Genomic DNA, 27314 nt, shown 5'->3' with positions numbered 1-27314 from the left:
ATTCATATCTGAACTGTCAGTATCCAGTATTATCAAGCTAGTCCCAACAATCACATGCTGTCCCAATGGTTGAAATGTCCTTATCTCAGTCTTGAAAGAATAAGTGTACAAGTGTTGTACTCACAGAAAGTTCGCTTAAATTGATCAGATGGCTCTCCTGTGACACCATGCATAAGGGCAGTAAGAGGTGGCTTTCTCGTTCACTGTATCCCAGTCTGTCTTGCACTAAAGATTGAAGCTTCAGGTTTTTGCGCTATGTGAGTCGAACTGGTATGAGCAGTTTTGTTTGCCATCATGCTGCTCCCTTCTGTCCAGCGAGAGGCAGAAACAATGTCCTTAAATTGGACCGGATGTGAAATGGAGGTCTAATTTCAGAAAAAGTAATGACTCATGCATGCAGATCGAAGATCCCACCACATTTCTCTTCGCAAGGAGTAGGATGCACACTCAAAATGGTCCCTCCCTACACACAGATGACTGATGTTCCAGACCCCTTGTAATTCATCACACCCGCAGGCGATCAGCAATGGCCAGCAAATGGTATAAATTCTTCACACAATGTGCCATAGGAATGAGTGCATAGGACCATGTTTGTCTTTATGTCTTCAAGCTTATTCCAGTTACCAGATGCAAAATGAAAAGCTCTAAGTAGCTGTGCATGCAGGAACAAATTGTAGGCCACGAGTTGCGATGATCTCACACAGGAATTGACAGTGACAGTAATATTTTTGTAAGGTCCGTGATTGATGGTCGGTTGTCATGACTACAAGGTACACTGCATGTCTCACTATTGTGTCTCCTCTGGGGAGGTAGTCATTGTATGAAATAATTATAGGTGTAATTCTAGAATGTGTTCTCTAACACAGAAATGTAATTGGGCAGTCAGAGCAGATTCATAGCCATATAAATCATTTATGGGACTTTCAGTTTTTGGTAGAGGCAGGGCTGTAAACTGTTGCTTTGATATCTAATACCCGGTATGTATTCAATGAAGATTACTTTGCGAATCCTGTGCTTTATTGATGGAGATGTATAATTTCATGAATACCATCAGGAGGAAAGTCTCGTAGTTCTACATGATTTAAAGAAGGGATGTGCAGATCACTTGACTCCACCAAGTGCATTTTCAGGCTCAAAATTCCTATTTTAAACTTTGAATATGCTTGCAAAAATTTCTACCTAGTACCTATACCAAGAAAGCTTTGATAGATTGCCAAGATAATCAATCATTTTGATTGTTTTGAAATCAAAAGTGTGGAATAATCTCAATCATAGCACACAACTTTATTACTGAAGTGTCTTTCCAGTTCAATAGTGGCTAGGTATCAACTGTTACTAGTACGTAATGATTAAATCATGCCCTAGCAGTAGTACATCTACAATTTATTGCATTGCCTGCAGCAAACAGACTGCATGCAATGCCCTCTCGCATGATGGATAATGCTGTGGCCATTTACTAATCAATGCTAATGATTTTTATAAATCACATAGCAACCATCATCAGGTATCATCCAAGATTGCAATACTTCAGACATACCTTTTATGGTAATATTGCATTTTTGTCATTACCCAACTGAAATCCAGGGTGGTGAGTTGGCTCAGTTTATAGCATGTCTGCCACCACAGCCAAATGTTTGATTGCTTAGTCTTACTGAGCAGTGTTTTGTGTATTGAGAATAAGAGACAAAACACTCTGTCCCTCGGATAAGACATACAATAAACTGGAGATCCCATGTGTAAGAGAGTCACTACTCATGCAGGTAAAAGATCCCACTTCATTCATCACACAGAGCAGGGTGCATAACCCAATATCAATTTCACTAATATGACATTGATGTAATATGCAACCCAAGAAGGTACATAACTTGAGACATTTTCAAGTGGAGCTGACACTTTGTACAGAGTGAAATTAATATTCTATTCAATTGATGTCAGTAGCAAATGACTTGGAAACCAAATACAATCACAAGTCTCAATCAAGCATTGTTTTTTTTTTTTTTTTTTTTTTTTTTTGCTATTGAACAATTATGCAAATTATACCATCTCTATGTACAAGGTGTACATTTACATAGAATTAAACATGCATGTTTACTTACGTGTTGTTTATTTAAACCCAAATGTTTAGTGCATTTATGTTAGAAGTGAAATAAATCTTTATATACAGTGTGTAGGTGCACCGGGAACAAAAGATTGTTAGCCATGCAGCTATGGGAGGAGCAGAATAATTATGCTTAATTACTTATTACATATATGCACCTAAATTGCATAAATGACCCCGCCAAAAAAACAAAACAACAACAACAACAACAACAAACAAACAAACAGACAAGCACATCTTAAGCTTTTGATTTAATATTTAATTTTGAGGAATCATAAGCCATGCTTTACTGTAATCTTTAAAATTCATGGGCATCGCCAACTATGCACATGGTGTAATGCAAACTATGGTATTAAAAAAAATTACATAATTCAAGAGAGTCATTAGCAGTCTCTTAAGAAAAGTGGTCTTGAGAGGTCTTTCCACAGATTATCTGTGATCTGTCAGTGAGCACTCAAGGGTTTTGCTAGTCTTATAATTATCTTCTGACAGTCTTGCGAGAATAGCCACATTTTCGGAGGTCACTAAAGATTATTGAGAGATCATGGAGGTACCATTACTAATCTCTCAGAGATCTTGAATGATCTCTTGAAGATCTCAGGGAGTATGCCAGATAATCTTTCAAAGATCTCTCATTAGTCTTATTGGTCTGTCAGTGAAAACTTTCAGCAATCTTCAAGGTCCCACATCTGACATGGATCTCCTAGAAATTTGCTGGCAAATTACTTTTTGGTCCTTCAATAATTTTTCGAGGGTTTTTCAAACCATTCCAGTTGTGGTCTGGGAAACTGTTGAGGGATCTTGCCACTTTAGGTCTGTCACATCCCATTTATACAGGGCATCAAGAACCCTCCAGGGGCACTCCTGATTCCCTCTGAGCTCTGCATGAACAGTCAGTCACGACCTGGAGAGCTAAAAAATTATGCCTCCTCTCTCTTGAGCCTTTAGGCTCAGGAGCACTCCTAATGTGCCCTAACCTCTGAATAAATGGTCACCAACAGTTTAGAGCACTCTGGAAGTGAAATGTGGTGCACCTGAAGGTCACCATGCATGACATTTACAGTGTGCCCCTCTCAGCCGATTCACATGTGGTCTTGGCAAGTGGTGATTCTCTGTCTATGAACAGATTAAGAGGGGCCTATTAAGTCAAAGCGCTTCAGGAGCACTCCTCGGTTCCTGGGTATAAATGGGGTATGAGTGGCCTTTCAAGGGTTTGTGTCATGCAGAATGGGGTCCCTAATTTATGTCACACAAGGGTTAAATAGAGGAAATACACGGAGTGACCATATTTTTGTCTTTCACAATATTCCCAAAACTCAGCACATTGATGTCAAAAAGAACATTTCTGGTGACAAGTAGGAACTAGTAAAACAAGTTTATTCTTCAAACTGATATTGACACAGTTTAATCTAGAAAACCAATGATACATCTTAGCAGCTTCCATTTTACATAATATTAGATTTTTTAAAAGGGTATATTCTACAATATGTACCCGTGCAAATTTGATTCAAGCCTACATACAATTATAGGCAGCAGGTATATATCATGTTGCACTCGTGTACTGCAGCTTTTGAACTTTATATGGTGAGGTTTACCATTATTGTCTACATCAACATGCTCTTTGCTGACAAAATGCATAGTGAGATGTAAAAGTGAAGGTCTTGCATAGATTTTTGTGGGCATCAGGTAAATTAGTAGTATTTATCCAGCGTAACCTCGCATATGCTATAGTAGGTACTCACATAATGCTCTATTACACTACAGATAACGTTTGAAATGATGAATGTCATAATGACTTCAAGGTTTGCAGAGAAAAAAATTGAGAAAAAAATCCCTCTCACATGTTGGTATTATAGAGTTACTTCCATCAAGATCTATATTGTATCATGAGAATAGAGGACTAGTGCCCCTTTTTCATTACATCCTGTATTCAGGTCTCACAGATTAAAGTTGTATAATCATCCCTGCTAATTTGGTCTATGAGACTTGGCTGCAATGAAATTAGATATGTTGCAGGCATAATCGAACAGGTGAATGTCTTGCTTGATAGTAGAAATGATTATGATGATGATGATTCCTCATTACCATTTATCAAACATTATCCATACAGAATGTTTCAAAGTACTTAACATTCGAACATGCAGTACATATTACCGTATAACATACATATACATACTATATGTTGCACACTACATCTTACAAATACACATCTAATGTGATCAAGTATTTAAAGTTGTTCCAAGTGTATGTATGCATAATTGATACCAATTTTGTTTTTCATAGTACAGATGACTGAAATTACTTGGATGAAAGATTTATGAAGTAACCTATTTTGATGTGGTTTTTTTTATGATGATCCATCGGCCACAGAGTATTTACATCCTGCTCTAGAAATATATTGATATAAATATGTGTTCTATTTTTACCCTTTGAAATAGTGTTGCTTAAAAAAAAAAAATGAATGACAGAAATCTGAAATCATTACTATCAGTAGTACCAGCAAGCATTCAGAAATAGAATGAATCTGTATTTCTTGCTGATTGATATCACTGAGGACTCTATGTCAAACTAAATCTCTCAAGTAGAAACTGTCAAATCTTCTGTATTGGCAGTTTTTTTTTATACAACTTTTTCCTTCATCATCCTTTGTCATGCAGTTAATACAAATTTTGATACAATCACAAAGTAGCCAGACAGATCATGCAGTCTACAACATCAAAATATATACTTAAAGTCTGAGCAAAGTATAGCGTCAGCATTTTAATATGGAAATCAAAGAATAGGAAGAAAGGAAAAAAAACCAGCAAAACATATTGACAGCAGTGTCAGGAATGTTGGTCAAGCAAATGATTATTTACCTGACTGGCACAGTATGCCCAGATGAAATTATCTTGTTGATTAGATTTCATTGTAACCTTACCCATTCCATTTGCTCTTGATAATTATATTTCATCATAGCCTTACCTGTTCCATTTATTCACTATACACTCTTCCTCACAAATTTTCTTAAAAGCACATGGTGGACAAGTTAAAACATGTATGCTCAATAGCTGATGGTCATAACGGAGAAAAAAATATTTAAGTTAAAATCAATTATTCAAGATTGAAAACCTTTGCAATGATATAGATTTCAGACAATCAAAATTCAGCATTCAAGACTTATACATAAGTGTTTTTCCCCCCGTAATTTCAAAATAAGACACTTCATACAACAGAGTTCAGGCTTGGTTGACCAGTTCTGAAGAAAGATCTCTTCTTAATTGTGCATTCGCATCAGAATTATCTTGATGTTACATACCTCAGTAATTTTTTGGCACTTTTCTTGTTGGTGGAGAACCATGGTAAAAGATACTGCAGTTAATTCACTTGGTAAAGTGAGGTACCCGCACCTAGTCAGGAGCCTGAATATCATCACCTTGCTTAAAATTGCTACAGCACACTGAATAAAAACTACACCCAGTACTGTTCAGTACGCTTAAAGGTAGGGAATCCCATTTGCATGCCTTAAATGAAGAGTTGTATAAATACAGTGGTATGTTGAAGAGAGTATCATTTTAGAAACTCCCATAAAGAATTGAAAGTGGAAGGTAACATTTACTTCATTTTTATTGACCGTTAGATTTTGAATTGAATTTTTTTCGGGGCTCACCGTAAATTCCAGTACATTACTAGGCTACCTTTGCAGACCCATGCACTGCATGTGTGTCCATCATGTATATTTTGTGAAGAAAGTTCATCAAAACTTACAAACATTTCTATATACATTCTTGCCACACACTCTATATGTTATTACATCAGCTCTTATACTTTTAGATTTGTGTTAATAGATAAAAAATACAGAAGACTGCAACAAAAAGGCTTAAGTGTGGCTGACACACAGAACTACTAAGTAATAAAGTAGTTGAGTTTTGTGCATTATTCAAATTGTAGATAACTGTTGACTTCAAAATTTCTCAGCAGTGGCCTAAACAAGTCCCCTGAGGTTCATATTTAATGTTTTGCTGCATATTGGGAGGTCTGTAAAAGGTATCCCCTACCTTTAAAACTTTGCGGGGTTACCACAACCAAGCAAATTGAGGTGAAAACCAAACAGTTTTTCTTGAAAATATTACATTTATATCTTATCAGTATCATCACACACCCCCGCACACATCTTTTACGTGCTTTGTCTATGGGAGAGCGGGGTGGCGAGGTGTGGGCTCCTTCCTCAGCGCATATAAATTCCGCATTATTTGCATTTGACGACAATAGCTGCAAATTTCCGATATTGATAATTGAAGTTGTGGTTCCATCTGAATTTTCAGCATTTTTCCGTTATGTGAGTGGGATTTCATAGAATTTCAGTGACGTAGTGTGATTGAAACATGCATAAACATTAACTATGACGAGGTGCGGGTCACTTAAACATACTCCTATCATTCCAGAAACACCTTGGTTTTCCTGATAAACATTGCGCTTGCTCGTTTCTACCGTGGGAAAAGACACAAAGAGTCCATTAAAGTCACATGAGAGCTGTACAAATAGTGATACAATACATTTAATACATAATTCACACTCACATGTCATATTATGTGCATTGTGTGCAAAGTTTGAAATATCACCATAAGTACCACATTTATCTCATGTATTTCGCGGTGTATCTGCATTCACATTATGAAATACCGCTGTATTACGCTATGTGAAAGCACCTGTTGCTCCAGCTTTATGCGTGAAGATCAGGTAATCTTATCTTAATGTCATCAACCCTGTCATACATCAGTCTGTGTCTTTTTGCCTTCCCTTGCAAAGACATTTCCTTTCAAGCTCAGAAATCAGCATGATTCAATTGGTATGTAATTGAATTCCTCTCGTACAAGCCTGTGCCGAAATTGCTTCCAGAACAAATCTTGCCTGTCTGTATTCTTAGCCCACATCAAGGTAGCTCTGTTGGCATTCAGGAGAAGTCGTACCAGATAGGGGAGTTGATCGTCTGAGATTTCCTCAAGGAAAATGAGTGTGACTCTGTCCAATCTGGTCTCGTTAAGGTGTTCCAGAGCCATCCGCACCTTGGACATGAACCATGTGTCTGCCACTGACTCGTTGCTTAGTACGAGAAGGGTCTTGTAGCTGATTTCCATGGCATTGTATAGGGCATCTACGTAGTGCATGCCAGCATTCAGGTAGTTGTCAGCCCACAGAATGTTTGTGAAGTATGGAAACCTCTCTTCCATAGCAGGCTTCATGGTGCCATTGATCCATGCAGCATCAGCATCGTTGAACATGACATTGAGCTGGTATTGGTAGTTGTCGGCATTGTGCTCCTCAAGGTCCTCATATCCGCGAATGGCCATTTTCATGAGGCAGACCTTGTTCCTCAGCCACCATCGCTTGCGATAAGCAAGCACACAAAGGAGTGATAGTACTATGAGTACTAGAAATGTTGTCACAATAGGCATGGCCAGACTCACAGTGCAAAGCTCCTCAGGATGAAACTGCAGGAGGGGTTTGTTGGCAGCACCCATTGTGGATGTCCTTTCACAGACAGTCTTGTTAGCATGCATAAGTGCAATGTTATCTGTATCTAGCAGAGTTCTGAACCATGCCAACTCACAGGAGCAGAGAATTGGATTTTTGGACAAATCAATTTCCACATTTCTGGGGAACACCGTGCCTGGAAGCACAGTACTCACATGATTCTGTGACATAAATATTTTTGAAAGATTGGGTGTGCTGTTGAACAGTGTGACTGGAATAGACTGTATGAAATTGCCTTGAACAAAAACAGAATTAAGTTGTTGCAAACCACTGAGTGTTTGTGTGTGCAATTTTATGAGTTGGTTGCCATGCAAACGCAAACTTGATAGAAGAGTCAGACTCTCAAACAGTTTTGCTTCAACAGCTGTAATTCTAGAATTGGAAATATCTAATATCTTGAGTTTAGTTAGTGGATCAAATGTACCAGGCTCTATTTTGTTTAGAAAATAGTTTCCTTGCAAGAAGAGTTGCTCCAAAGATTTTAGGCCCAAGAACAGGGAAGATCGTTTGGAACTATTGAACAGATGCGTACTTTGCAGGTTGGTGAAGCTCATGTCAAGCATTGTGAGGGATGCAGTACCACTAAATTGATCTGTTGAATTCATTTGCAAAGGTGAATGGGATAGATCCAGTTTTTGCAGTTTGTCCAAGGTACGAAAATCTCCATGTATTTGTAGATTTTTCTCATATGTAAGAATCAGTTCTTTCATCTGCCGTGTGCTGGCAAATGCTAAAGTAAATTCAGAGTTGATATCATTGTAAGACATATTAAGGTATTGCAAATGGGACAATCCCCCCAATAGACTTTTTGTTATTCGTGTCATTTCGTTTGAGCAGAGGTCAAGATTGACAAGTGATGTCATAGAAGTGAACTTGTCTCGACTGTTTTCTAATGAGTTGTAAGACAGGTTGAGATGGAGTAATGAACTCAACCCCTCAAAAGAAGCAGAATGTAGTCTCATTATCTTGTTGTAAGATAGCAGCAGTCGAAGGAGATGTTCATTGCAGTGAAAGGCACCATCTGGCAGAAATATGATTTGATTGTGTGATAGGTCAAGAACCTGCAAATCATCTAGTGAACAGAAAGATGTATTTTGGATACTGAAAACTTTATTTTCCCTTATAATGAGAGTGTGTGTCCAATTCAGTCCCCAAAATGCAAACTCGGGAATTTCCTGAATAAAATTGGATGCTAAATCTACAATCTTGATGTTTGGAAAGATGAAGTTATGTGCTGACACATTCACAGGAATTATTTCCTTGATGGAAGAGCCATACAAGGATAACACTGTGATATTTGCTTTGCCCATGAATGCCAATACCTCAAGACTTTTAATGCTGTTTCCTCGGAGCAAAATGCTTCTGACAAAAGGAAGTTCGGAGAATACCATTGGCTCTAGGTGAAGCCACTTGTTCCCACTCAAAACTAAATGTGACAATGAACATTTCTTGAGAGGTAAAAAGTCTTCCTTGTGGATAGATGATAGGTTGTTTCCTGACAAATCAATAGATATATCATCCCATCTAGACAATGGATCGAAGTGGAGAGACTGTATCCAGTTTGCTGAGATTGTAAATTTTGTCAGCTTTGGTAACTCTGCAATGGCTGCACTTGGCATTGAAGTAAAATTGTTCTTTATAAGAATCAGAGTTTTAAGGTTGATATTAGCATGAAACAGTCCATTTTGAAATCCAGTTAACTTGTTGTGCGATAAGATCAGTACTTGAAGATGTTCAAGCCAGGTGAAGGTGCCATTTTCAATGCGGATGAGCCGGTTATATGCCACATTTAGCTTGAGAAGATTTTCATGGCCATGAAAGGAATTGTGGAGAAGTTCTGATATCCAGTTATGTGATAGATTCAAAATGAAAGTATCGTTTGGAAGGTCCCCAGGAACTTCTGTCAAGTTTCGTTTTGTGCAGTCAGCACGAGTACCTTCACTACTGTCACTGAGACAACAATGATCTTCGCTGAGCACCAGTTTTCTTGTTCTGATCAGTTCTGATGAAAATATGCCTCGTATCCATAGAAACGTGAAGAGGTAGAGTGCAGCGCAAGCCTGGGTATGCATTGTGGGCTCCTATGTAGTCATCAGCGCATTAAGAATCACCTCAGAGCTTGGCGAGTGTCATTATACTCCCAGAATGAGCGGTGAGACACTTAATCTTTACAAAGAAGGAACTGGTCATCAAAGGTAGTTACTGCCCATAAGTGTTGACAGACACTATGCACTGAGAAGAATAACTGAGAGATTTAAGTGTCTTCCTCTTCTATAATTGACCAGGATAGTTGATGCACCAATTTCTTGTGATCACGGCAAGCAAAATTTTGAACCAACATCAGTGCATGTTGATCGAGATAACGAAAAGTCCTTTGTCGAAAGAGCCGTAGCAAGTAGAGAATATCCTGTGCGTGTGGTATGTGAAAAGAGTCTAACAAATTCTCTTCCTGGTGACTGTAGTGACTGCAATGACTTGTGACATGCTCTGCATATATGCCTGTCAGCTTTGAAAACAGAAACATTATTAAGTGCAAAAGTGGGGACGGGCTGCTTCCTGTGTTTTATATCTTGCATGTGATTGGACTGTTTTATGAGAATTGTGTGTGGGTATGCGTGCACTTTTACTTTACTAGTAGTTTTGTTTATTTGTGATCAATGTAGGTTTCCTTTCCACAGTTTAGGCCTGCATTGTGATCATGTTACTAACAATAGCAATGATTATTTCTGAGTATATGAAATGTGATGAGTGCAGAGACACCATCCAATACAATTCTGTGGTATAAGTACGATAAAGAGAGTGAAATATGATAACACGATATTCGTGAAAGTACAACTTTTCATCTTTTGAATGCAAAAAAAAGAGAAGAAAATGAAGCCAATATAAACCACGGAAAACTGCTCATCACATAGAAATTATATGTACTACTAACTTCCTGCAACCTCTACAAAAATATTGAACGATGAGCCTAGATGGGCGGGAGGTATGTGGATGCTTTAAAATTTTCTCATCTAATGTTAAAGTAGTACAATTTACTCGCCTGTTTGTACCAGGGATTTTTTTTCCTGACATTTTACTGGTCCAGAGCCAATGGGCTAGTGGTGGTATCAAGATTTCATGAAAATCTAATTTCCTCTCAAAAATCTGATTTTGTGTTTAAGGATGTCCCATCTGTTTTGTTTTGTTTCTTTGTTTTGTTTTGTTTTGTTTTAACGTTAAGAAGCTGGCATCTCTGTGAGTGGTTTAAAAACATACATTTTGTAGGCTCGAAACCATCCATCACTTTTTTTGAGAGAGAGAGAGAGGGAGAGGGAAAGACATTGGTTGACACATTTTAATCGTAAGATTAATCAATTCTGTGGAAAGATATTAATAAGATATATTATGCCCTCTCATCTAGTTTCATCTGTACAGATCAGCAACAATAATGTTGTGCCATTTGAGATTGCTTTCACTTTAATAAGTGCATGGTTGCACCACAATCACCATATGAAAGAAGGCTATGCAACAGCTCTCGTATAGTGATATTGCTGTGTTCAATACTCTGTTTCCTCTCAGTGAGGGCTAGAAATTATCATGAATTTTTTTTTGTGTGTGCTCGCAGGTAATAAAATGATCTGATATATATTGGGGTATGTTTGTTTTTTTATTTCCCCTTCAAAATCACTGCATTCGTTGTTGTTGTTTTTTAATAAGAGCTGTGATGCACAATGATGGTGTAGTGCTTTTTGCATCCTTTTTTTTTGGGGGGGGGGCGTATCTTGCATATTGTTGACTGAATTCCCATAATGAATAGAAAATAAAGTTTTCTGCAAGATACCTATATCAAGGCTTTGACATGAACTTTTTCTTTTAAGCCCTTTTTACACTTGTGATTCTTAACTCCGGACTTTCTCTGACCCAGGACTATCGTTAGTCGCGTACCAATTTTTTCAGCTTTTTACACTGGCCAATTAGTCCTGTACTATCTCTTGTCCTGGGCTAAGGAGAAAACTGACCTTTTTACACTCGTATTTCTTAGCCCCGGACTTTCCAAACCACATGAATATTCATGATTACGCTGTGTACTGTACACGTACATGCACGCACCGGCAGCACTTGATTACCTCGTTTCTGATTGGTCAGTGAGGGTCGGACTTCGTCTCCGTCGCTTAGCCCAGGATTATTTTTTCGTTCTGTTTACACTCACTTGCTTGGCACCGCAATTGCGGTGCTAACCCTGCTATTTTGCAGGGCCAGATAGTACCGGACTATGGGTGGGGCTAGCCCACTTTGGCAAAAACGAGTGTAAACAGAAAGTGGGCTAAGGATAGTCCCGTACCAACGGTGGGGCTAAGGCCCCCCCCCCCCCCCCCCCTTAGCCCCACCGTTGGTACGGGACTAAGCAAAAATTTACAAGTGTAAAAAGCCCTTTAGTGGCCTGACAATGAAATTTAATCCCTGAGGGCTATAGCTAACGTTCAGCCTTGCGTACATGATGTTGTATAATATGTTTATTAGAATACAGATAAAACTAGAGAGATATTAAAACAATATAGATAATATTTCCTAGTTTATGATGAGTCATAGTAAGTGCTCATGGAGAACTTTGCTGTCTCAACCACCTGATGTATATTTTTAGACAAGTGATGGAGATGTCTGCCTAGATGTAAGACACTTAATGGCTGCAGTCTCCATGCTGCTGTATTACAATTGTATCTCTTCCTTTATAGTACCTGGGATCAATAGAAATAAAATCAGAAGAAATACACTGAGTGACCATGTTTTTGTCTTTTATGCTGTTCCCTAAACTCAGCACATTGATGCCGAAAAGAACATTCATGAGACAAATCTCTCGTTTGAAGAAGCTACACCCATGTAGACAATGCCAGTGTATATCTTGGCAATCAAGGACTTAAAAAGCAAAGATATAAAACACCTGTTTCTTGACCCTGGCCTAATCTAAACATCAGTCACCGCCACAGGGGAGGGGGGGGGGGGGGCACCCGCGAGAGGAGGAGATTGTTTTGGTTTTAGCATGGGCTATGTAGCTCCATGGTGCGTGTGTGTGTCGGCAAACTCCTATAATGCTCTCCTTCTTATTCCTGTATTTTCATTATTTATGGGTCAAATTTTTTCGTTCGAAATTTAAAACGTATGACCATAGAATTTCTCAGTAGAATATAAAATTTAAAACTTTAGAAAGAATAGAGAAAATTGAGTTCACTTTGAATGGTCTGCCACAGGCAGATATCCTTATCAAGTTCTTACGTAATATGACAGCTGTTGCAGTCATTAAACCCTGGCTTGGCCTCCAGGTTTGCTACGCCTGAGTAGAAAGTTATTTTGCAATGGGCAAATACATATCATCCCACTTCTCAAATGAGGACTCGTTAGGGGGGTGTAGCACCCCATCAGCTTCGTTTGCCAATGGGGTCTCGTCTCACACGGGGGTTTGACGGCATGTCTGGTAATAAGTAGGACCCAGTAAAATAAGTTTATTCTTTAAACTGATATTGAAGTTTATTCTTAAAACTGATATTGACACAGCTCAAGTGTAATGAACAAAAAACAAAAACAAAAACAATGATACATCTTTGCAGCTTCCATTTATATAATTTTAGATTTTAAAAAGTATAGTATTCTACAATATGTACCCATGTAAATTGGATTCAAGCCTACATAGTATACAATTGTAGGCAGCAGATATGTATCAGGGTGCACTTGTGTACCATGATATACAATGTATATTATGTGTTGTTTGAAGGTTTGCATGGTGAAGTTAATTAGGAAGAAAGATTTGCGGTGACACCATGTGTATGTAGTCCTTAACCGGATCGTAGTTTGGAAGAAGAGCTTAGAAAAAGGAGAAACGAAGAGGGAAGCGACATATGGGGGTTGTGAGGAGGGCAAAAAGTGAAGAGTGGGAGACAGTAATGGGCTGGAAGTTGAAGTTGCACTAGTGGAGACAGTAGAGAAAGGAACACAGAGAGTGGTAAGGAAGAATAGTGTGAGAATCAAGTAAGATGTTCGGACATCGTTAGAAGGGGAAAGATGAAATAGAAGGGAAGAGGAAGAGGAAGGAGTTGAATGTTGGAGAATCATGGAGATAGGGGAGAGCAGTGAAGATTCATGAAACCAAGAGGAGAACGAAGTCGGCGAACAGTGTGGCTATGGAATGCGAATGAATGGAGAATGGACGATTAACAGAAATAAGGAGGGGTAAGTAGAGGAGAGGTGAGAATATGCGGAGAGAAGGGAGAGAGAGAGGGGGGGGGGGGGGCAATGAAAAGAAGAAGAATAGAACAAATTGAAATTCAAGACGTAAATTGGAGGGAGCTAGTGTAGATCCTAGAATTAAATGCTGCTGCGGAAAAGAAAAAATAAATGGAGAGGAAATTGATGACAGTTAAATCCTGAAGAGGTTCCTGTGGGAGAAATGCAAAAATGAGAAATTAAAATAAGATTAAAGTGTAGACCTGCGGAGAGAAGACAAGAGAAATAACCTGTAAGGAAATGTGTAAATTAAAACTAAAACTAGTGGTCCTGAAAAGGACCGTTGGGTTGTATGGAAGGAAGAAATAAAAAGAAAAGAAGACAAGAAGAGAACAGAACAGAAAGAAAAGAAAAGATAAGTAGTGTAGAAACAGACAAAAGTGTATGAGAGAGAGAGAGAGGAAAGAGAAAGGAAACACTGAGTAAAGGTACACAGCTAGTGAAAGTAGAGCAAGAAATCTAGTTATAAGAATAACTAGGAGAACCGAGGAACTTGACGTTTCGGGCAGGTCTTTCTTCAAATCTTTCTTCCTAACAATGTATATTATTTGAATAAATATATTTGGTGACGTTTATCATTATTGTCTATGTCAACATGCTCTTTGTTGACAATATGTAGAGAGTCTTGAGAGTGAAGGTCTTGCATAAGTTTTTGTGGGCATCAGGTGAATTAGTAGTTTTATCTAATCTAGCATAACCTCTATACTAGAGAAGGTACTCACATAATGCTATATTACAATTCAGATAGTGTTTAAGATCGACGAATGTCATAATGAGTCCAAGGTTTGCAGAGAAAAAAATTGAGAAAAAATACTCTCACACATTGATTTTATAGAGCTATTTCCATCAAGATCTATATTGTTTCATGAGAATAGAAAACTAGTGCCCCATTTACATTACACTGTGTATTGAAGCCTCACAGATTAAAGGGGCTGTACAGTACTGGTTGAGGTGGGGATTCATGTTTTTTACATTCCTAAGTGAGATAATGAATAACCTCTTATGAAAATTGAAAGAGCATGTAATTTTAAGAAGGATTCAACATTCATTTGATGAAAATTGGTTTTCAAATGGTTGAGATATCCAAAAAAGTAATAATGATAAAAGACTTCAGGCCACAACTTTATTAGGATCTCTTTGTTTCACCTTGTTTTTGGATATCCCGGCCACTTCAAAACCGATTTTCATCAAATAAACTTTCGATACCCCTTAGAATTGCGCGCTCTTTGACATCTCCCATAGTGGTTTCTGAATATCTCACAAAATGTTAAAAGCTAAATCCTCACCTCAACCAGAACTCTACACACCTTTTAAAGTTTCAAAATTATCCTTGCTAATTTGGTCTGTGAGACTTGGCTGAAATGAAATCAGATGTTGCAGGTATGATTTAACAGGTGAATATCTTGCATGATAGTAGAAATAATTATGACAATGGTGATTCCTCGTTACCATAGTTATCAAACATTATAGTATACGTACAGAATGTTTCAAAGTGCTTAACATTCGGACATGCAGTACATTGAACCAATTATGACCGTATGACATATATATATGTGACATACTACATCTGAACACACAATGTGATAAAGCATAAGTTGTTCCACATGTATGCGTGCATAATTGACAGCAATGTTTTTTCTATCATGGATGACTGAAACTACTTGGTTCAAAATATTCATGGAGTAGCTTTTTAAAATTATTTTCTTTTTGATGATTCATCAGGCCACAAGTACTTACATGCTGGTCTAGAAATTTGCTGATCATATAGAAATGTGTTCTATTTTTGCCCTTTGAAATAATGGTGCTTGAAAAAAATAATTTTTCATATTTTGAATGATAGAAATCTTAAATTATTACTTTCAGTATTACCAGCAAGCATTCACAAATAAAATAAATCTGTATTTCATGTTGGTTGATATCACTTTAATAGGTCTCTATGTCAAACTAAATCTCTCAAATAGAAACTGTCAAATCTTCTGTATTAGCAGTTCCTTTGATACAACTTTTTGCCCTTTGAAATAATGGTGCTTGAAAAAAATAATTTTTCATATTTTGAATGATAGAAATCTTAAATTATTACTTTCAGTATTACCAGCAAGCATTCACAAATAAAATAAATCTGTATTTCATGTTGGTTGATATCACTTTAATAGGTCTCTATGTCAAACTAAATCTCTCAAGTAGAAACTGTCAAATCTTCTGTATTAGCAGTTCCTTTGATACAACTTTTTCCTTGGCCATCCTTTGTCATGCAGTCACAATTTTGATACAATTTAAAAGTAGCCAGACACAGCATGCATTCTGTTTAACAAGTTTGTTGCAGTATACAGCATCAAAACATAATACTTCACTGAGCAAAGTAGTTTCACTATTCTATGGAAATTAAAGAATATGAAGAAAGATTTAAAAAAGAACAACAAAATTTATTGACAGCATGCAGTGTCAGGAATGTTGGTCAAGCAAATGATTATTTACCTGACTGGCACAGTACACAGTGGATCCCATTATAACAAAGTCCTTGGTACCAGCAGTTTTCTTTCGTTATATTGAAACTTCCTTATAACGGAACAATTAAACAATAGAAATACATAGAGCGGATAATGTTGCGGCCAGAATTTTTACTTTGTTGTAACCAGAATTTCGTTATAACCGTGTTCGTTATAATGGGAGTGCACTGTACGTGCTCTCATACAGAGTGATGTGCAGATGATATGATCTTGTTAATTACATATTATCCACACCTGTTCCATTTACTTGCTATACACTCTTCCTCATGAATTTTCTTATAAGTACATGTTGGACAAGTACAAATATACATGCTCAATAGCTGATGGTCATAACAGAAAAAAAAAAATGGTTATGGTGAAATCACTTATTTAAGGTTGAACCTTTGCAATGATATAAACTTCAGACAATCATAATTCAGCATTCAAGACTTATACATAAATGTTTTGCCCCCTAATTTAAAAATAAGACACTTCATACAACAGAGTTCGGGCTTGGTTGACCAGGTCTAAAGAAAGATCCCGTATTAATTGCGCATTTGCATCAGAATTATCTTGGTGTTACATACTGCAGTAATTTGTTGGCACTTTTCTTGTCGGCAAAAAAAAAAAACAAAAAAAACAAAAAAACACAACAACACGGTAAAAGATACTGCAGTTACTTCACTTGGTACTCCTATCATTCCAGAAATACCTTGGTATTCCTGATTAACATTGCACATGCCTGTTTCTACTGTGGGAAATGACACAAATAAATATGTCACATGAGAGCTGTACAATTGGTGGTATTACATTACATAATTCACACTTACATCTCAAATTGTGTGCATTTTGTACAAAGTTTGAAATATCACTGTAAGTACCACATTATCTCATGATGTATTTCGTGCTGTATCTGCCATACAATGTACATCACTCTGTGTCTTTTGCTTTCCCTTGCAAAGACATTTCCTTTCAAGCTCAAAAATCAGCATGATTCAATTTGTATGTAATTGAATTCCTCTCGTACAAGCCTGTGCCGAAATTGCTCCCAGAACAAATCTTGCCTGTCTGTATTCTTAGCCCACATCAAGGTAGCTCTGTTGGCATTCAGGAGAAGTCGTACGAGATAGGGGAGTTGATCGTCTGAGATTTCCTCAAGGAAAATCAGTGTGACTCTGTCCAATCTGGTCTCATTAAGGTGTTCCAGAGCCATCCGCACCTTGGACATGAACCATGTGTCTACCACTGACTCGTTGCTTAGCACGAGAAGGGTCTTGTAGCTGATTTCCATGGCATTGTATATGGCGTCCACATAGTGCATGCCAGCATTCAGGTAGTTGTCAGCCCACAGAATGTTTGTGAAGTATGGAAACCTCTCTTCCATAGCAGGCTTCATGGTGCCATTTATCCATTCTGCATCAGCATCGTTGAACATGACATTGAGCTGGTATTGGTAGCTGTCGGCATTGTGCTCCTCAAGGTCCTCATATCCGCGAATGGCCATTTTCATGAGGCAGACCTTGTTCCTCAGCCACCATCGCTTGCGATAAGCAAGCACACAAAGGAGTGATAGTACTATGAGTACCAGAAATGTTGTCACAATAGGCATGGCCAGACTCACAGTGCAAAGCTCCTCAGGATGAAACTGCAGGAGGGGTTTGTTGGCAGCACCCTTCATAGATGTCCTTTCACAAACAGTCGTGTTGGCATGCATAAGTGCAATGTTACCCCTGTCTAGCATCGTTCTGAACCATGCTAACTTACAGGAGCAGAGAATTGGATTGTTTGACAAGTCAATCTTCACATTACTTGGGAACACTGTGCCAGGAACCACAGTACTCACACGATTCTGTGACATAAATATTTTTGAAAGATTAGGTGTGCTGTTGAACAGTGTAATTGGAATAGACTGTATCAAATTGTCTTGAACAAAAACAGAATTAAGTTGTTGCAAGCCACAGAGTGTTTGTGTGTGCAATTTTATGAGTTGGTTGCCATGCAAACACAAACTTGTGAGATGAGTCAGGCTATCAAACAGTTTTGCTTTTAAAGCTGTAATTCTAGAATTGGAAATATCCAATACCCTGAGTTTAGTCAGTGGATCAAATGTACCAGGCTCCAGTTTGTCTAATGTATTGCCTCGTAAGAAGAGTTGTTCCAAAGATTTCAGGCCCAAGAACAAGGATGACTTGTTGGAACTGTTAAACAGCTGCTGACTGGTTAATTCGGTGAAGCTCATGTCAAGCACTATGAGGGATGCAGTACCACTAAATTGATCTGTTGAATTCATCTTCAGAGGTGACTTGGATAGGTCCAGTTTTTGCAGTTCATTCATGATAAGGAAATCTCCTTGAAGATAGAGGTATTTCTCATTTACAAGCACCAGTTCTTTCATCGTCCTTGTGTAAGCAAATGCTGAATTAAGGTCAGACTCAATATCATTGTGAGACATGTTCAGACACTGCAAATGAGAAAGTCCCCCAAATGAGTATTTTGTTAAATGTGTTATTTTGTTGAAGGAGATGTCAAGATTTTCGAGATTTTTTATAGAGGGAAATTTCTCCTGACTAAGCCTTATTACATTGTGAGACAAGTTTAGAAGGAGTATTGAATACAACCCCATAAAGGAGGCAGGATGTAGTGTCATTATCCTGTTGTAAGATATCAGTAGTTTAAGGAGATTTGCATTGCAAGGAAAGATACCATTTGGCAGGGACATGATCTCATTATGCGATAGGTCAAGAACCTGCAAGGTTTGTAGTCCACAGAAAGATGTATTTCGGATGCTCCTAACCTTATTCCTCTGTATAATTAGAGTATGTGTATTATTCAGTCCCCAAAATGCAAACTCAGGAATTCTGTGAATGACATTGTCTGTCAAATCTATGATCCTGATGTTTGGAAAACTGAAGTTATATGCTGATGAATTGACAGGGATAATTTCCTCGATGGAAGAGCTATGTATGGATAATGTTGTAATGTTTGCTTTGCCCATGAATGCCAGGACCTCAAGCTTTTTAATGCTAATTCCATGGAGCAAAATGCTGCTGACAAAAGGAAGTCCAGAGAATACCATTGGTCCTAGAAGGTGAAGCCGCTTGTTTCTACTCAGGACTAAAGATGACAATAAACAATTCTTCAGAGGTAGAAAGTCATGCTTTTGGATAGATGACAGGTTGTTTAGGGACAAATCGATGGATATATTGTCCCATCTAGATAAAGGATCAAAATGGAGGGACTGTATCCTGTTTGCTGAAAGAGTAAGTTGTGTCAGCTTTGGTGGCCCTGCAATGGCTGCACTGGGCATTGAAGTCCAGTTTGTTTTTGTGAGAGGCAGAGTTTCAAGATTGATGTTTGCATGAAACCATCCATTTTGAATTTCTTTTAACCTGTTGTATGATAAAATCAGTACTTGAAGATGTTCAAGAGAGGAGAATGTACCATTTTCAATGTGAATGAGTCGGTTAGATGCCACAATTAGCTTGACGAGGTTTCCAAGGCCTTGAAAGGAATATTGCAGAAGTTCTGACATCCAGTTATCTGACAGATTCAAAATGACAGTATCATTTGGAAGGTCTCCAGGAACTGCCGTCAAGTTAAGTTTTGTGCAGTCAACATTAGTACCTGCTTTACTGCCACTGAAACGACAGTGATCTTTGCTGAGCACTGTTCCTTCTGCGATCAGTTCTGATGAAAACAGGCCTCCTATCCATAGAAACGTGAAGAAGTAGAATGCAATGCCAACTTGAGTAAGCATTGTGGACTCCTGTTCAGTCATCAATGCATTAAGAATTGCTTCAAAACTTATTGAATGTCATTACTCCTTGAATAAGCAGTGAGACACTTTATCATTTAATACAAAGATGGAACTCGTCGTCAATGGGAGTTACTGCCCAAAGTGGTGACAGACACCAAGAAGATGCACTGTGAAGAATATGTGAGAAAGTAAATTGCCTTCCTCTTCTATAATTGACCAGGATAGTTGATGCACCAATTTCTTGTGATCTCGGCAAGCAAAATTTTGAACCAACATCAGTGCATGTCGATCGAGGTAACGAAAAGTCCTTTGTCGAAAGAGCCGTAGCAAGTAGAGAACATCCTTTACATGTGGTATGTGAAAAGAGTCTAACAAATTCTCTCACTGGTGACTGTAGTGACTGCAATGACTTGTGACATGCTCCGCATATGCCTGTCAGCTTTGAAAACAGAAACATCATTAAGTGCAAAATTAGGGACAGGCTGCTTCCTGTGCTTTATAACTTGCATGTGATAATAATAATAAAAGGACATTTATATTGCGCAGCTACTATAATAATATACTCTACTGCGCAGGATTGGACTGTTTTATGAGAATTGTGTGTGGGTATGCATGCACTTTTGCTTCACTGGTAGTTTTGTTAATGTGTGATCAGTGAAGGCTTCCTTTCCACAGTTTAGGCCTACATTGTGATCGTGTTACTAACATTTTTAGCAATGATTATTTCTGAGTGTATGAAATGTGATAAGTGCAGAGATACCATCCAATACAGTTCTATGGTATTAGTACGATAAAGAGAGTGAAATATGATAACACGATATTGCCTCTTGAAAGTACAACTTTTTACCTTCAAACTGATATTGACACAGCTCAAGTTTAATCTAGAAAGCCAGTTGATACATCTTTGCAGCTTCCATTCATGTGACTAGATTTTTAAAAGGATACTATTCTACAATATGTACTCATGCAAATTGGATTCAAGCCTACATACAATTATAGGCAGCAGGTATTTATCATCGTGCACTTGTGTACTGCAGCCATCAGGCCACCAAGTATTAACATGCTGGTCTAGAAATATGCTGATATAAATATGTGTTCTATTTTTACCCTTCAAAATAATATTGCTTTAAAAAGATAATTTTTTCATGTTTTGAATGAAAGAAATCTTAAATTATTTTTTTCAGTAGAACCAGCAAGCATTCACAAATAAGATGAATTTGTATTTCATGCTGATTGATATTTCTGAGGTCTCTATGTCAAACTAAATCTCTCAAGTTGAAACTGTTAAATCTTCTGTATTAGCAGTTCCTTTGATACAACTTTTTCCTTGGCCATCCTTTGTCATGCAGTTACAAATGTTGATACAATACAAAAGTAGCCAGACAGAGCATGCAGTCTGTTTAACAAGTTTGTTGCAGTATACAGCATCAAAACATACTTTACGTTTAACTGAGCAAAGTAGTGTCAATATTTCATGGAAATTAAAGAATGTTAAGAAAGGTAAAAAACAACAAAACATATTGACTGCAGTGTCAGGAATGTTGGTCAAGCAAATAATTGTTTACCTGACTGGCACAGTACACAGTGGACTCCCATTATAACAAAGTCCTTGGTACCAGCAGTTTTCTTTCGTTATATTGAAACTTCCTTATAGCAGAACAATTGAACAATAGAAATACATAGAGCAGATAATGTTGCCGAACTAATTTTTACTCTGTTGTAACCAGAATTTCGTTATAACTGTGTTCGTTATAATTGGAGTGCACTGTACATGCTCTCATGCAGTGTGTGTAGATGATATGAATACTTACATATTATCCACCCCTGTTCCATTTACTTGATATATATATGCACTCTTCCTCATTAATTTTCTTATGAGCACATGTTGGACAAGTGCAAATATACATGCTCAATAGCTGATGGTCATAACAGAAAAAAAAAAGTGGTTATGGTGAAATCAATTATGTAAGGTTGAACCTTTGCAATGATATAAATTTCAGACAATCATAATTCAGCATTCAAGACTTATACATAAATGTTTTGCCCCCTAATTTCAAAATAAGACACTTCATACAACAGAGTTCGGGCTTGGTTGACCAGGTCTCAGGAAAGATCCCTTATTAATTGTGCGATTGCATCAGAATTATCTTGGTGTTAGATACCGCAGTAATTTGTTGGCACTTTTCTTGTCGGCAAACCCCCCCCCCCCAAAAAAAAAAAAAAAAAAACATGGTAAAAGATACTGCAGTTAATTCACTTGGTACTCCAGAAATAACTTGGTATACCTGATAAACATTGCACATGCCTGTTTCTACTGTGGGAAACGACACAAATAAATATGTCACATGAGAGCTGTACAATTGGTGGTATTACATTACATAATTCACACTTACATCTCAAATTATGTCCATTTTGTACAAAGTTTGAAATATCACTATAAGTACCACATTATCTCATGATGTATTTCGTGCTGTATCTGCCATGCATCACTCTGTGTCTTGCTTTCCCTTGCAAAGACATTTCCTTTCAAGCTCAAAAATCAGCATGATTCAATTGGTATGTAATTAAATTCCTCTCGTACAAGCCTGTGTCGAAATTGCTCCCAGAACAAATCTTGCCTGTCCGTATTCTTAGCCCACATCAAGGTAGCTCTGTTGGCATTGAGGAGAAGCCGCACCAGATAGGGGAGTTGATCGTCAGAGATTTCCTCAAGGAAAATCAGTGTGACTCTGTCCAATCTGGTCTCATTAAGGTGTTCCAGAGCCATCCGCACCTTGGACGTGAACCAGGTGTCTGCCACTGATTGGTTGCTTAGCACGAGAAGGGTCTTGTAACTGATTTCCATGGCATTGTATATGGCGTCCACGTAGTGCATGCCAGTATTCAGATAGCTATCAGCCCACAGGACGTTTGTGAAGTATGGAAACCTCTCTTCCATAGCAGGCTTCATGGTGCCATTTATCCATTCTGCATCAGCATCGTTGAACATGACATTGAGCTGGTATTGGTAGCTGTCGGCATTGTGCTCCTCAAGGTCCTCATATCCGCGAATGGCCATTTTCATGAGGCAGACCTTGTTCCTCAGCCACCATCGCTTGCGGTAAGCAAGCACACAAAGGAGTGATAGTACTATGAGTACCAGAAATGTTGTCACAATAGGCATGGCCAGACTCACAGTGCAAAGCTCCTCAGGATGAAACTGCAGGAGGGGTTTGTTGGTAGCACCCATCGTGGATGTCCTTTCACAGAAAGTCTTGTTAGCATGCATAAGTGCAATGTTATCGGTGTCTAGCAGGGTTCTGAACCACGCCAACTCACAGGAGCAGAGAATTGGATTGTTGGACAGATCAATTTCCACATTTCTGGGGAATACTATACCTGGAAGCACAGTACTCACATGATTCTGTGACATAAATATTTTTGAAAGATATGGTGTGCTGTTGAACAGTGTGACTGGAATAGACTGTATCGAATTGTCTTGAACAAAAACAGAATTAAGTTGTTGCAAGCCACAGAGTGTTTGTGTGTGCAATTTTACGAGTCGGTTGCCATGCAAACGCAAACTTGTGAGACGAGTCAGGCTATCAAACAGTTTTGCTTTGACAGCTGTTATTTTAGAATTGGAAATATCCAATACCTTGAGTTTAGTCAGTGGATCGAAAGTACCAGGCTCCATTTTGTCTAATGTGTTGCCTCGCAAGTAGAGTTGCTCCAAAGATTTCAGGTCCAAGAACAAGGATGACTTATTAGAACTGTTGAACAGCTGCTCACTGGTTAATTTGGTGAAACTCATGTCAAGCAATATGAGGGATGTGGTACCACTAAATTGATCTGTTGAATTCATCTTCAGAGGAGACTTGGATAGGTCCAGTTTTTGCAGTTCATTCATGATACAGAAATCCCCCCATAGATAGAGGTATTTCTCATTTACAAGCACCAGTTCTTTCATCGTCCTTGTGTGAGCAAATGCTGAATTAAGGTAAGACCCAATATCATTGTGAGACATGTTCAGACACTGCAAATGAGAAAGTCCCCCTAATAAGTATTTTGTTAAATGTGTTATTTTGTTGAAGGAGATGTCAAGATTTTTGAGGTTTTGTATAGAGGGAAATTTCTCCTTACTAAGCCCTATTACATTGTGAAACAAGTTTAGAAGGAGTATTGAATACAACCCCTTAAAGGAGGCAGGATGTAGTGTCATTATCCTGTTGTAAGATATCAGGAGTTTAAGGAGATTTGCATTGCAATGAAAGATACCATTTGGCAGGGACACAATCTCATTATGTGATAGGTCAAGAACCTGCAAGGATTGTAGTCCACAGAAAGATGTGTATAGGATGCTCCTAACCTTATTGCTCTGTATAATTAGAGTATGTGTATTATTCATTCCCCAAAATGCAAACTCAGGAATTCTCTGAATGGCATTGTGTGTCAAATCTATGATCTTGATGTTTGGAAAACTGAAGTTGTATGATGATGAATTGACAGGGATTATTTCCTCAATGGATGAGCTATGTAGGGATAACTCGATGATATATGCTTCGCCCATGAATGCCAGGACCTCAAGCGCTTTAATGTTCATCCCATGGAGCAAAATGCTGCTGATGAAAGGAAGTTCAGAGAATACCATTGGTCCTAGATTGTGAAGCCGCTTGTTTCTACTCAGGACTAAAGATGACAATAAACAATTCTTCAGAGGTAGAAAGTCATGCTGTTGGATAGATGACAGGTTGTTTTGTGACAAATCGATGGATATATTGTCCCATCTAGATAAAGGATCAAAATGGAGGGACTGTATCATGTTTGCTGAAAGAGTAAGTTGTGTCAGCTTTGGTGACCCTGCAATGTCTGCACTGGGCATTGAAGTCAAATTTGTCTTTATGAGAGGCAGAGTTTCAAGGTTGATGTTTGCATGAAACCATCCCCTTTGAATTTCTGTTAACTTGTTGTTTGATTAAATCAGTATTTGAAGTTGTTCAAGAGAGGAGAAGGTGCCATTTTCAATGTGAATGAGCCGGTTATATGCCACAATTAGCTTGATGAGGTTTCCAAGGCTTTGAAAGGAATTTTGCAGAAGTTCTGACATCCAGTTGACTGACAGATTCAAAATGACAGTATCATTTGGAAGATCTCCAGGAACTGCCGTCAAGTTTAGTTTTCTACAGTCAACATTAGTACCTTCTTTACGGCCACTGAGACGACAGTGATCTTTGCTGAGCACCGTTCCTTTTCTTGTTCCGATCAGTTCTGATGAAAACAGGCCTCCTATCCATAGAAACGTGAAGAGGTAGAATGCAGTGCAAATGTGAGTATGCATTGTGGGCTCCCTCAGTCATCAATGCATGAAGAATTGCTTGAAAACTCATTGAATGTCATTACTCCTTGAATAAGCAGTGAGACAATTTATCATTACAGAGATGGAACTCGTCGTCAATGGGAGTTACCGCCCAAAGTGGTGACAGACACCAAGAAGATGCACTGTGAAGAATATGTGAGAAAGTAAATTGCCTTCCTCTTCTATAATTGACCAGGATAGTTGATGCACTCAATTTCTTGTGATCTCGGCAAGCAAAATTTTGAACCAACATCAGTGCATGTCGATCGAGGTAACGAAAAGTCCTTTGTCGAAAGAGCCGTAGCAAGTAGAGAACATCCTTTACATGTGGTATGTGAAAAGAGTCTAACAAATTCTCTCACTGGTGACTGTAGTGACTGCAATGACTTGTGACATGCTCCGCATATGCCTGTCAGCTTTGAAAACAGAAACATCATTAAGTGCAAAAGTAGGGACAGGCTGCTTCCTGTGTTTTATAACTTGCATGTTATAATAATAATAAAAGGACATTTATATTGCGCAGCTAATACTCTACTGCACAGATTGGACTGTTTTATGAGAATTGTGTGTGGGTATGCGCACACTTTTGCTTCACTGGTAGTTTTTTGAATGTGTGATCAGTGAAGGCTTCCTTTCCACAGTTTAGGCCTACATTGTGATCGTGTTACTAACATTTTTAGCAATAAATATTTCTGAGTGTATGAAATGTGATAAGTGCAGAGATACCATTCAATACAGTTCTATGGTATTAGTACGATAAAGAGAGTGAATTATGATAACACGATATTGCCTCTTGAAAGTACAACTTTTTACCTTCAAACTGATATTGACACAGCTCAAGTTTAATCTAGAAAGCCAGTTGATACATCTTTGCAGCTTCCATTCATATGACTTTAGATTTTTAAAAGGATACTATTCTACAATATGTACTCATGCAAATTGGATTCAAGCCTACATACAATTATAGGCAGCAGGTATTTATCATCGTGCACTCGTGTACTGCAGCTTTTGAAATATATTTGGTGACGTTTACCATTATTGCCTACATCAACATGCTCTTTGTTGACAATGCATAGTTTTGAAAGTGAAGGTCTTGCATAGATTTTTGTGGGCATCAGGTAAATTAGTATTAGAATGAAGCATAACCTCTACACTAGAGTAGGTGCTCACATAATGCTATACAATTCAGATAATGTTTAAGATTGAAGAATATGTCATAATTAGTTCAAGGTTTGCAGAGAAAAAAATAATAAAAAACACTCTCACATGTTGATTTTATAGAGCTATTTCCATCAAGATCTATATTGTATCATGAGAATAGAGAACTAGTGCCCCATTTACATTACACTCTGTATTCAGGCCTCACAGATTGAAGTTGCATAATTACACCTGCTAATTTTGGTCTGTGAGACTTGGCTGAGATGAAATTAGATGTTGCAGGTGTTATTGAACAGGTGAATATCCTGCATGATTGGAGAAACAATTATGACGATAATAATTCCTCGTTACCATTTATCAAACATTATACATACAGAATGTTTCAAAGTACTTAACATTCGAACATGCACTGCATTGAACCAATCATTACCATATGACATACATATGATAGTATACATACTATATGTGGCATACTACATCTTAGAAATATACACATATTTTCATCTAATGTGATCAAGTAAGTTGTTCCAAATGTATATTATGCATAATTGACAGCAATGTTTTTTTCTAGTACAGATGACTGAAACTACTTGGATGAAAATATTCATGAAGTAATTACTTTTTTTGTGTGATTTTTTTAAATATTTTTTAATTTGATGATCCATCAGGCCACCGAGTATTAACATGCTGGTCTAGAAATATGCTGATATA

General features: G+C 37.9%; 2 protein-coding genes across 2 annotated transcripts in view; one reads left to right on the top strand and one right to left on the bottom strand.

Annotated features, from left to right (window-relative positions):
• The window catches only part of LOC140235039 (cilia- and flagella-associated protein 337-like), a 151086-nt gene that overhangs the window by 93044 nt on the left and 30728 nt on the right, over positions 1–27314 (top strand). The window lies entirely within an intron of this gene.
• Positions 6910–9684, bottom strand: LOC140235233 (uncharacterized). The gene has a single exon (XM_072315264.1). It carries the CDS (start codon positions 9682–9684, stop codon positions 6910–6912), a length of 2775 nt encoding a protein of 924 aa, XP_072171365.1.

This window comes from Diadema setosum, chromosome 11 (genome assembly GCF_964275005.1).
Source record: "Diadema setosum chromosome 11, eeDiaSeto1, whole genome shotgun sequence".
Classification (NCBI taxonomy): domain Eukaryota; kingdom Metazoa; phylum Echinodermata; class Echinoidea; order Diadematoida; family Diadematidae; genus Diadema; species Diadema setosum.
This window is presented reverse-complemented; position numbering and strand designations above follow the sequence as displayed.

What these genes read in the sequence shown, in the direction of transcription:
- LOC140235233 (XM_072315264.1), bottom strand. Translation starts at nt 9,684, where the DNA reads ATGCATACCCAGGCTTGCGCTGCACTCTACCTCTTCACGTTTCTATGG.